This window comes from Cynoglossus semilaevis, chromosome 8 (assembly GCF_000523025.1).
Source record: "Cynoglossus semilaevis isolate Cse_v1.0 chromosome 8, Cse_v1.0, whole genome shotgun sequence".
Lineage (NCBI taxonomy): Eukaryota > Metazoa > Chordata > Actinopteri > Pleuronectiformes > Cynoglossidae > Cynoglossus > Cynoglossus semilaevis.
In genome coordinates, this window is record NC_024314.1 from 1,319,009 (window position 1) to 1,331,805 (window position 12,797).

The following is a 12,797-nucleotide window of genomic DNA, read 5'->3' on the forward strand; positions in this document are numbered from 1 at the left end:
TTTATATGAAAATGTGTCTACATTTTTGGCTTCTCTCCCTTTTTTTGCAGAAGTGACATAAATCTCAGACAAGTTTGTTGGGAAACTCCGCATTATTAGGCATGACTTAATATAGGGAGAAAAAGAGATGTAAAATAGTTCAGTAGTTCATACAAACTTGACGCATCATTAAACCGGAAAATGTCTAAGGTCAACAACAGAGAAAACAATTTCTACAGTGTATTGACCAAGGACATCAAGATGGTGCAGCAACACTGACATCTATCGGTCAAAATGATACTGCATCATATTTATGAACTCGGACGTTCGTTTTATATTACACATATTTATTTGCTTTGATAACTGTCTTTGAAATGATCATGATAATCACACGTCATGGGTCAACTTGAGGTCAATTCAGGTTGAGTTACATAACCTTTTTCTGCATTTCTTTAATATTTTTTGTGTTTTCTTCTTACATTTGGTTTACACTGAAAAACAGAGGGTTAAAATAAGTCATGACACAAAAAATGTCTTTTATTTTTCTCAATTTCCCATCCAATTATAGAAAACGAAACATTACAAAATCCTTTACAAATGCAGGATCGCTGTGTTCATATAAATCGTTGTTGCTACATAAATACACCTGATATGCAACAAATTCTTAATAGAGACTGTTTATTATATTTATATCAACAAAAACATAATCACAGGACTACAAAGATGAATGACATATGTATTATATATTATGGTCAATTACCTTTTCCATCAACTGTGTTTATTTGGTACAGGGGGAACGTATCTCTTTACAATACGTGGGGCTTACAGTGTACTGTAGGTGAGTGTGTGCATGTAAGTGTGACATCTAAATATTGTCCGTGTCTCATCTGGGGCCCAGCTTTGACGAGGCCTTAGGAGACGACAGGTTCCTCTTGCTGTTGTGTGGCTTCACTTTGTGGTGGTGTTTTGGAGCTGATTTCAAATAAAAATTCATCTGTTGAGGAGAAGAAAAAAAAAATTGACACCTGGGCTTAACATGTTCGTTTGGAACAACCTCTGAAGAACATGAAGAGTTCTTAATCACAGTGCAAACGCACCTGTGTGGCCTCAGCTGGTCCGACTGTAACAGTGCTGGTGAAGGGCAGGTAACCTGGGGAAGAGGCTGTCACAGTGTAGGTGCCTGGTAGCAGTAGTCTGAAATAGTCACCATCCACTCCTGAGGTAACGTACACATGAGATAAAAACAATAACAACAACAACAACAAAAAGAATTAAAAACAATATCTTCACTTGAAATGTGTGTCAATATAAACAGGTTTTCTAACCGACTACCTAACAACAACTTAGTAAACATTGCAAATGCCATGTTTAAATCCGAAATGCTAAAACTGGTCGCAAGAGGGCGCCTGAGTCCGTACGATTGATGGAGTCAAAATTTCCTGGGAAGACTCAAGTCAACATTAAAGTTATGCCCATTTTTTACTTTTTCTTTCATGTGTTTTTCCGATGTTAGTGTCGAAAGGTTTATGGAATGAAAATTAAAAAAAAAAATTTGTTTACACTAATTATAGCCTCACATTCCTACCACTGTATCTTACCGCTGGTCACATCATGTTGAATTCCCGTTACGGAGATTTCAGCGTTCCTTATGGGGTTGTTATTTTCATCATACACCATGCCCTTTATCCCATGATGCACCTGGAATGAGAGAAATGAAGGAAAACATAGCATGAATTTAGTGGTTAATCTTTTTTGTGTTGTTTTTTTTATAAAACAAACAGTGGCAACGTTTCTGTTTATTTATTTTTTTTATCACAGATGAATAAAGGCCATCCTGTTTTCATGTCATGCTTGACAGAATGTAAGAGTCCGTTTACTTTTGTTTCCTGCTGCTCATTCTGAATCACTGTAACCAGAAAATCTCTGCCAATGTTTGCACAAAACCAAAGAAGAAGCAGAAGTTCTGGTAGTTTAGACCTCTGTGGGTTGTCATGTGTATGTGTGTATGTGTGTGTGTGTCTGTCCAGTTGAAAACCATAATTTACTGCTATAACTAAAACCAGCATATGTGTTTGTTCTGACCTGTTCTATGTATGAGATCAGTGCTTCTCTGTTGCCCAGCCACTCTCGGGGAAGTGTTGATGCCGAGGGAAATTTATCGCAGCTCAACTCCAGGGTGATCTCAAAACAGTTGGAGTAAAGGTAGTTAAAGTCCTGCATTCCTAAAACACACAAATAACTCGAGTTAGTCATCTATCCATCCATCTAACCATCCATCTATCTATCCATCCATCTATCCAACACCATCCATGACATCATCAGAAGAGTATAATAATTATAATTATAATTACAATATATATTTATAGTATGACAAAAAGTGTTATGTATATAGTAGAGGCAGAAAAGTGTTAAGGAAACATGTGGTGTACTTAGGTTTTCCCATCAAATAGACTGAATAAAAGAGAAACACAGAAAGTAGCAGTGTGGGACTGACTGGTTTTTACTGTGGAATTTATTACAGAGAACTAAAAAAATCTACTGTTTGTGCAATTTTGGTTGGTGGAAGTAATTTGTAGGAAATAGTTTGATAGAAATCCACTGGGCCCAGAATTGGACAGACTGCCTGACTCAAAGGCTGTCTGCTGTATATACAGTAGCAACAATAACTGGAAAGGACTGCCAGTATTGCCGCACGGACTCTCATAGACCGTGATGTAACACTTGGAGCAGAAGGAGGCGTTAAATCAAACATAACGTACTGCTACCAAATGAAACTGTGGGTGTTTCCCGTTTAATCCAAAAAAATATTCAAGACTTGAGTCAAAAGCTGCTCAGGCTCCAGACTAGACTTATGACTGCTGCGGTACTAAAATATCTGAAACAGCACGGGCAGAACGCACTGTGTGTCAGAACTAAATAACACAACTAATGTTTGTTGAAAAATGATTTTGCGTGAGAGTTTAAGGTCAAAAGGAGTCACCACGTACAGGGGAACACCAGGTGCTCCGAGCCTCGCGAGACTCTCACAGTATTACATTGTTCTTGAATCTCTCCTTATGTCTGCCGTCCTTCAGAACGGTGGCTGTCTGCAGGCAGCGCTTTGTTTTCTCGTACAGAATGGTCTGTTTTGACCTGACACTCCTCCTGTTTATCTTTGTACAAAAGTCTAGACTGAATATTCGACTGATAATCAGAAGCACCTTTCCCAGTGTGTAAAGCATTGTCCCAGGTTTGTTAAATATACATTGTTCTTCCCAAGACAAAAAAGTGAATGATTGCCCTCTATGTAGCCCCTTCCTGTAAGACCACCATCAACCAAAAGCGTGATGCACTTTACATACATGCCATTTTGAGTGTCATTACAAATATGGTATCATATACGTGCCATTTTGAGTGTCATTACAAATATGCATTGCCGCAACTGATAAACATCAGTCTGATAAGGACCGATGTCACCAACAGAAACCTTACCTTTGGACAGAGAGTACCAGCCGGCCCCGTTGGTGATACCCTCATCAAAGAAGTCCCCACAGTTCCAGCCCTTGTGCATCCAGCTGTGGCCATATGAGTAGGTCCTTGCTAACTGTTAGCACACACACGTACACATGCATCAACATCCCGAACATGTCACGTGACACGTGACGTGATCTTCATTTTTGGGGGTTTAAGTGTATTTGCAACACACCTGTCTGAAGAGCTTGTCATCCGGAGTGGCTGCGTACATGGTTCTCCCTCGTATGCGAGGGTCTCTGGACTTGTCGAAGGGGTAGTTAGCCACCACGGCACCTCCATGGAGGTTGGCAGACAGGATGAAGTTGTAGTTCTGCATCCACTTGATGACGGCCAGTGTCTCTGGTTCCACCTGAGGATGAGCATACGTGAGACAGATTGTATGCTTGAATAAATTGTCTGTGGGCTAACAAATGGTTCACCTTAAGTAATTTTCTTAAATAACTTGAGTTCTTAGTTTTTAGTAGAATGTGTTTGAATGTAAAAAGTCACACATTTTAACATGCTCGACTTTTGTTTTTAAACTCAGGCAGACGGATATACGCCATTTAAAAACTCCGTAGGTTAGTTTATATTTTAGTATTTATAGTACAGATATATTAAAGCTTTACATTCAACCTTGGCTCCCCTTATAATGCAAACTATCCTCACTTACTCTGAGCTCTATATCGTGCTTGGAGTCCAGACGTAATACCTCTCCTTGAGTGAGGTATGTGGGAAAATAAACACACAGTCTGGCTCCGCTCAGGAATGATCTGCTCAGAGATCATTGGCCTTGAATGCGGCATTGGTGGGATACACTGGGAGACTTTAAGGTGGAAACACATTTTGATAGGTGTTGAGATCAGTTCGCTTGCAGAGGAACACAGTCGTCACCTCTGTGCTGTCAAAGCGTATCTCTCTTTAAGGGTAAAAGAAGAAAACTCCCGATGAAAACACTGCCGGTTTTCTAATGTAAATGTTGCAGGCTAGCCTGGTCTCTCTGTGAGGATGCAACTGTGGTCGGCATGAATGAAGTATCTGTTACAACAGCACAGTTTCTCTTTTGTGTATCTGCCCTCTAGGCAGCAGACCGCCAGGCCGCAACTGGGAAGCTCGGCGTTTAAGTCTTCTCAGTATTTGCACGAAAGAGGGTAAATTAGAAAACAGCAGAAGAAATCATGGGTGGTTGTTTGCTTTGGAAGAAAACCTCCTTGTTATGTGGTTAAAAACAAACAAACATTTTCTACAAATGATTTCCCATCTGGGTGTTGTAAAGCAAAGATTAGAAATCTCTCTTTTTATCCTCAGGCTGAGATATTCAAATGTACTACACATTATTCAAAGTCATTCAAATAATCAATATACTGGACCATTACTAGTGTATGGTGGTTTGATTAGTAATTCTGCTTGTCAGATTGTATTTCCCTCTTGTCGTTTACAGGGACCCAGGCCAGTATTAATTAGTTTTAAAGTGGAAATTAAATATTTACAGCGTTGTCAAAAAGGATCACATGACTCACAGCAGGTGCCTGCATACTGTACAGCCACCTCTTAGTTCACTATATTTGACTATAAAAGACCAAAGAAGAGGAGTATGGCAGAGTAACTGGCATTATTAGAGCACAATTTATTAATAATTATTTCATGAATAATTACTGTTTATGTTTATGAAAAATGAGGATTTAGCAGGAAGTGACTAACATTACTGTCTTACTTGAATAAAAGGAGAGCAGAGTATTTTCTAACACAAAACAATAGCAATGTTTTGTGAATTTTCACTGAAAGTAAGAATTAAAATAATTGTATCTTTATATTTTAAAGTAAAATGATGCCAAAATTATAATTTGCCCTCTGAGTTTACCCAGCGGTAAGTGTTTCTTTGCCCAAAAACTGACTGCAAAAGTGAGGGAAACATTTAAAAAATGTAAGCCTCTGCAGACAGCTCTGCATTCTTTCTGCAAGCCGTCAGAATGGCTAAGACAATAGATGTGGGAGATTCACTGTTACTTTCTAGTTTGCTCCTAGCTCCAGCTTTAACATGAGGAAAGTGACCACAGTCTGGGTGTTTGTGTTTTGACTGTCCAAGCGCTATATAACAGCTACACTCAGAGACCTCGGAGTAAGTCACTGGACTTTTCACTGTGGTGCTAAAGCGAGGGAGAAGAATGTTTAACTGGAGCTGGAAGTCTTCATGTATGCGACATACTGTGCTGTACATCTCATCACGCGTCCTTGAGCTTTTGAGCGAGGACTTCTGCTTTTCCATTTAAGTTTTTGTAAACATTTTAGCCGACATCCTAGACTTTCATGGAAACATTTTTTTCTTATACCCAAAAGGGGAGAACGCACTTCAGAAATGAAGCTGCAGCAAGTTTTGGAACAATATTCGAGGGCAGCTTTTTTTTTTTTTTCCCACTGACCTGACAATTTACAAGAACATAGAGCGAGCGGCTAAAGCATGATGTCTTTACCAGTCTTCCCAGGAATTCAGTTAAACCACTCTAGTGATTTAGAAATAAAGTTAGGAAAGAAAATAAACCTCATGCTCCAATGACAACACGGGTTACAAATCATTTTAAGGATTCTACAGAAATGAAAAGAATAAACACTTCTACCACAGATTCCATAAATAGTTAAAGCATCCTAAAACCTTTGTCTATTTAGTCTTTTCACAGATGACATTTTTTGTACCCGAAGACAGATAATGTAGTTCAGGAGTTCAAAGCTGAAGCCTCCGTTTCTTTTTTTCCTTCCCACAATCAGAAAACAAAATAAATGATAAATGTTCAAATAAAATGCAGCATATAAAAATATTTGAGCTGGCACATCTTTGATTGACGGCTTCGATCACCTAACTGCACAAGTGACAGCTACGTAAGTTCCCGTGCTTCATCCTAAGAACGCACTTGCAAACTTGGGAAAATAAAATGTCACTTTGTACACTAATCTCCATCAAAAACCAAATATTGAAAAACAAATGTCTAATGTCAAAATGGGGTCACAAGCCAAAAAAGGTTGGGAACCACTGGCCTATGACGGGAATAGGAAATATGAAAGGAACTCTATGCAGTACCTAGAGTCAACAAGGGAACTCACGCAGGGCTGAAAACAGTGCAGGCAGCCAGAAATGAAGGGGGAGGGATATAAGGGGAGGTTTGAGATTGAAGGGTAGGAGAAAGATTAAAAAGGGAAGTTTTATTACTGTACTGTATCATGACCTGGTATGATTAGAGACCATATCACCGTCTACAGCAAATGATAGGAAGCTGAGCAGGAGGTGGCAGAAATGAAGATGCTGAGAAATAAGCAGATTAAAGGGAGAGTTAAGGTGGAGCAGTGTGGGAGATGAAGTTACAGAGGTGAGGTGGAGATGGTTTACACATCTGCAGAGGAGAGACGGTGGATATATTAGGATAAAGGATGTTGGAGATGGGAAGGGCCCAGAGAAGAGTTATGGACGTAGTAAAACATACTGGGGAAGCTGACACGTACTGTATGAGGAAAGGAGGAAGGGCCCAGAGAAGATTTATGGACGTAGTAAAACATACTGGGGAGATGGTTGGTTTAACATTAGAGGAGGCAGTGGATATACAGTGAGATGGAGGCAGAAGGTCGAGGTAGCAACAGGCAGACACACACACACACATACAGTATCCCATCTCACATTCCACTGACTACTTAACTGTACCCCCTTGGTGTTTAAATTCCTGCAGACTTTGTTTTCGTTTTACCGTCAGCACATTCTCCCCAGAGAAAATCAAATACACACAATACAGTCAAGAGTACCAACTAAGTCTCCGTTCACGTTCTCCTCTCTTCCAAAGACGATATTTATTCACACATCTCAACTGCTCAGTGTTTATCCAGTAGCACTGACCTGCTGCTCCCAGTTGTCCGGCAGGGGCAAGTGGTGGTTTCTCCCATTGGTTTTCTCATAGTAATACATGAGAGCGTTCAAGTCCGGAAAGTTACGGTTCAGATCAATTTCCTTGGCGTTGCCTCGACCCACCAGGTAGCCGTTGAACTCTGGACCCTGTCGACACGGAGACAAAACTTTTGGAGTCACTGGGACTGTAGTGGCTGATTTACTGTGTCTTGGCTTCAAGGTCTTAAGTATTTTTCCAGAGCCTGGGTCCAGTGAAGGACAACTGAGCACAAAAATCACAACCGTTTAACACTCTTAACAGCAAGAAGGTCCTTTCAAACAAACCTTTAGAAAATAAAGCATAAAAAACCCCAGAAAAGTAGTCAGGATTTCTGACATTTATTTATTGATGAGCGTTGGCTTTAAATTAGGCTTCACATTAAGTTAACGAGGCGCCAATCAACAACCAATCCGACATTAGATTCACCTGTGACTGGAAATGACACCAGGCCTTTTCTGGGGTAAATTACATGTAGAAAAAATAAATAAATAAATAAAATAATAATAACAATAATAATTAAAATAATTAGAATAATCTAAGGATAATAGGTGAATGATAGCATCCATTTTTTTCTTTCTCAGGCCTATTTGTTAAATTCAATAATCTTTAACATTACATCATTCCACTTTCAGTGTGTAGTCAAAAATGAACATGTATTTCTCTTAAATAGTGGCCCAAAATCACCAACAAAATCGCCCTTTGTGGAAAAACCCAACATTGTTTTCTAGCTGTCGCTGCTGAACATCTGCAGACATCTGTAGATGGGACAAATTATAGTGTGATGCACACGTGTCATCTCAGTGGCAAACGCTGGGAGAGTCATGAACGACCAACTACCCCGGGGTATGTAATTAGTGTGGAAGTGTATGTCTACGTGTGTATTTCAGGGTCTATGTAATTACAAATGGAAGAATGCAAAAGGGACCTCTCAGAGAGTGGATCAATGCAGCGGTGGATTAAAGACATCTTGGAATTTTACAAAATAATATTTTTGCAGACTAACAGAGATATGACTGATAAAAGTGTTATTCTTTTTCAAAATTACAATTAAAATCACCACACACAGTCTTTCTACTTTCACTTTCACGTTCCTTCCAACACCTGGCTCGCCAGACGTTTGTGATGTCACAAGTCACAAAAAAAGGTTGGGAACCAGATTGACGTTAGTGTAAGCAGTCAGGCAGCCAGAGTGGTGTGTAGAGTGTGTGTTCACCGGTGTGAATAGACTGGTAATAACAACTCCACTGGCCAGAACCCACTCATGGACATGTGGAAACTGTTTTTCCCAGAAGCAGAAAAAGGTTACTGAAGTGAGACAGGCTGAGGTTTCCCTGTGGAAGGTTTTCCCTCCAGCGTGTGTGAGAGTGAAGGTCAGGCTGTACATTACCTGTCTGGCTGCCACTTCATAGCCGTCGGGGTTCATGGAGGGCAGGATGTGAATGCGTGTGTCGTGGATCAACCTCATGATCCTCTGGTTTCCTGCCAGATACTCCTCACACAGAAACTGGGAGAGCTTGATGAGGAGCTCCCGGCCCAGCACTTCATTGCCGTGCATGTTGCCCACATACTTGAACTCTGGCTCCACTGGGAAGAAGAAGAAGAAATGCAGGCCGCGTTAGGTTGGAATGACGGAAACTTCAATACAGCTGCATGATTGGTGTTTTTTTCTTTCTCTCTGGAATAACTTTGTTTGAACTAATTGGTATTCTTAGCACATTATAGATAAGGGATTTACTTAGCTTAACTGACAGAGGTGATCTTGGGGTCGTGAGTGTGATTAGAGCTGATTGCATTATTGTATTTGTAAAGGGTCATTCAGCATTCCAGTGAATACCTGTGAGTGATTGTTTTAGCCACTTATCCAAACAGTCTTCTTTATGTATCCAGCTCCCTTCCCAGGTGCCTTCATTAATCCCTGCTTCTGTGTTGAGCGAGCCACAGGCTTCACACACTACTGTTACTGCTGAACACTGCCACTGTGGTTTTTATAAAAAATAAAAAAAAAGTCCACCAGGGTCAGAAATAAGCAGTGGCTTGGGGCAAAATTCCCTTGAAATGTCTAAATATACCCTTGAAATTCTCAGTTAAATATATGGCTACCTTTTGCAAAGCCCAAGTGGAGGAGGTCCAACTGGACTTGTGCAGCATACAAAGTCTTTTGTGTGGAACTTTTTGTCAAAGGTCATTGAAGGGGGGAGTCAGATTGCAGATAAAATAAACAGTAGCTCAGTGCTGGACAGGAATAGAAGGTTTAGTTGAAAGTTAGTCGCTTGGAAACCATGTACGACTAGCCAAAATGATCTCACTGAATAGTAGATCCCTGTCTCAGAAATAACTGAATGTTGCTTCAAGAAGAAATGAATAGTGATAAAAGAAAGCACACTATAACACCTATTGTCCAGAAATAGTTGGACAAAAGCAAAAGTAAAGTTATTAAAATATCTGCACAGAAACTGCTTATAACAAAAAGATAAACAAATAAAATAATTTAATCTTCACGTTAAAATAAAATGTATCCCAGAAAGAGATGAATGTACAGTAGCTCAAAAATATTTCCCAGGTGTATAAGAAACCCCCCAAAGTCTTCAGAAATTATATTTTAAAAAAGCTAAAATGATATTAAATAGCTAAAGGTAAGCTAGCGGTTACTAAAGGAAAGTTACAACAATTCTAAATGTATCTAATTTACTAGCGAAGAGTATTTTAGAAGGCCAGTCTGATGTCACCTGGTCAGGGGTGTTAGAACATAGCCCCCCCCCTCCATTTGCTTCAGAGAACCAAATGGTCATCCATATCCTCATCAGCAACCAAAAAAAACAAAAACAAAAAACAAACAAACAAACAAAAAAACTTGTGTGGTTTATTTTTTATAAATATAAATAAACCACACATATATACACTAGCAGAGGAAATACATGAACTTGGAGAAGGGTTGTTCCTAAAGGTCAGCCCCGCTCTTAGTCTTAGTGCACAGTTCCTGTTTTTCACCTTAGAAAAAAAACCAGACTTGCATCCTTCCATTCTACTTAAGGAAGCACCCTACATTTGTCAGTGTAACAAATGCAGGCTCAGCCTTGACCAAAATAGCACTCCCTGCAGTGTTCAAATATCTTACGTCCGTTTGTGGGGCAAATGTTCCTAAAATGTAGTCAAAAATGGTAAATAAACACAAAGGGAGTTGATGTACTGCTTTTATGTGAGAGAGGGAAAACCAAATGAAGCTTCTTTAAGACAGAGTTAGCGTGAACCCCATTTGTCACCTACTAAGCCTTGAACAACACCCCACGTTATCGGAATGGAAAAAGAATTTAAATAAATCACAGATGTTCGGACTCGGACGTTTGGCTTCTGCCATGGCCGGCTCTCCCTCTTCTACAGATAATGCTCAGTGATGTTTATCAGAAGGACGACTTTCATCACTGCTACAGAGCCGTGCTGTAATTTAGCTTTGGGAAGCCCAATAGAAAGCGTACATTTCAGCTTCACAGGGTAAGAAGTGGAGTCTGTGGACTGTTCTGTCCTCTGCCAAATATGTTCTCTGTCTCCACAACAAAAAGTGAAAAACAAAGGAGCTGCCAGTGACACGAGCAGGCTGTGGAAATCACAATTCTGAGCTTGTCTTTTCATTGGAACAACAATGTCTCATATTGGGTGTTTCACTTTAAATGATAGACAACTCACTGTCATAGAAAATATCTCACACATTGAGGCTATGATTCCTTATATATATATATATATATACACATTGAGGCTATGATTCCTTTTATATATCAGCCTCTGAGTATGTGTTGATAAAACTAATTTACAAATGTCACCATGACTGAGATCATCCAGTACCCTGTAATGTTTCTGGATCGTAGGATGATGTCAGGGTAGCCACACACACACACACACGAGGAGAACATGTCAACTCAATGAGGAAAGAACATTAAACACCAGCAGGGATCATCTTGATATTGTAAGGCAAGAACAATAACCCTTCTTACACCGTGTGGCCCTCACTAACCCGTTACTCATCCTAATCAGACCCATCTACCTCCACTCCACTCCACTCTCAGCAGGAGACTCAGCTGTTACTCACATGCCTCATGGATGCCTGGGTTATCACTGAACTCCAGTACGTAGAGGTGTCTCCCCTCCACGCTGCGCCCGATGCTGTAGATGCGCGCGATGTAAGGGCACTGGTTCTGCACTGCAAACAGGGCACGCACCATCTCCTCATACCGGTGATGCTGGAATTCTGAACCCAACACCAGGAGCCCCATCAGCCCCAGGAGGACAGAGGCAAACCAGGGAAGAACCCCCCGGTGCTGCATGTTCCCTCAGCCCAAGTTGTGTAGCACAGCAGGAGAGAAAAAAAAAGGGGGGGGGGAGAAAATCCTGCAGCAACGCACTGCACTCAGTCACTCACTCTCTGATCAGTATTTATCTCTTGACACACCAAACAAACTGATTGCTCCCAGCTTGCTCTTCCCCTTTCTTCTTCTCCTTGTCTCCTCTGCTCTCCCTCTGCCCTCCTTGCCTCCTCCCACATAGAGTCCTCACATTGAAGAGCAAGTAAGGACAGCCCCTCGCTCCTTCTTTGTCTCTCTCTCCTCCTCCAACAGCTGCTTCTCTCCCTCTCTCTTTCCCCATTGAGTCCTTGTCAAGTACATGCTACTTGCTTTATTGCTGCCTCGAATGCCTCTGCCTCAAGTAGCCTGCCCCGCAGGACCCTCGGCTTGCTGAGCACACAATCTGAATTTCATCCTGTCTCTGAGAGACTCATTTACTATCCTTTCCTTTGTCTCTCGCTCCAGTATGCTTCCACACTGCCTGCCTGCCTGGGAAAGAGGGGTTGTTTCCACGGCATTGCTCTCTCCAAGCCCTGCAGCTCTCAATCATCCATTCATTAACTCTTAAGTCAACACACAACCTCTGTGTGTGAGTTCTTCTCTGTGTCTATGTGTGTGTGGGTGGGTGAAGGCGAGAGAGGAGGGAGTCTTTCGCAATCTTTGGACAGGCCTTGGTTGGTTTGAAATGAAAATTGGTTTCTTCTGAAACATTCATACACATGCACAAAACAACTTGTTCCAACCCTTCTGACCCCCAGGCCTCCAACACACACACATACACGGAAGACATTGCAAGAGGTGCTGTCAGTCAGACCTTCCGGCTAAAAGACCTTTTGGCTTAGAAAAGTTGTGCAACAGTTTACGAAACTTAATTAAAACAGAACAGTTACAAAAAAAAAAAAACTCCAGGATGATTGAGCAACTGACAAGGATTTTAAGGAAGAAAAAAAGCCAGTGGAGAGATAAACAGGACAACAGGAAGAACCCTTTAATAAAAACCATCAATATAGGTCTACTGAAACATTTTCTGTCAGTGCGTCTGCGTTTATCGGCCCAGTCGTTCACT

The 12,797-nt window shown here is 40.8% G+C and overlaps 1 protein-coding gene across 1 annotated transcript; it reads right to left on the reverse strand.

The window, feature by feature from the left end:
* Nucleotides 1–485: 485 nt before the first annotated feature.
* cpn1 (carboxypeptidase N, polypeptide 1) lies at nucleotides 486–11,919 on the reverse strand. Its single transcript, XM_008313788.3, has 9 exons — nucleotides 11,479–11,919; nucleotides 8,785–8,981; nucleotides 7,349–7,504; nucleotides 3,665–3,841; nucleotides 3,451–3,562; nucleotides 2,062–2,201; nucleotides 1,578–1,677; nucleotides 1,077–1,195; nucleotides 486–973 (listed from the first exon to the last, which is right to left on the reverse strand). The coding sequence occupies exons 1-9, from the start codon at nucleotides 11,711–11,713 to the stop codon at nucleotides 863–865; spliced, it is 1,347 nt and encodes a 448-aa protein (XP_008312010.1). The 5' UTR covers nucleotides 11,714–11,919; the 3' UTR covers nucleotides 486–862.
* Nucleotides 11,920–12,797: the final 878 nt, after the last annotated feature.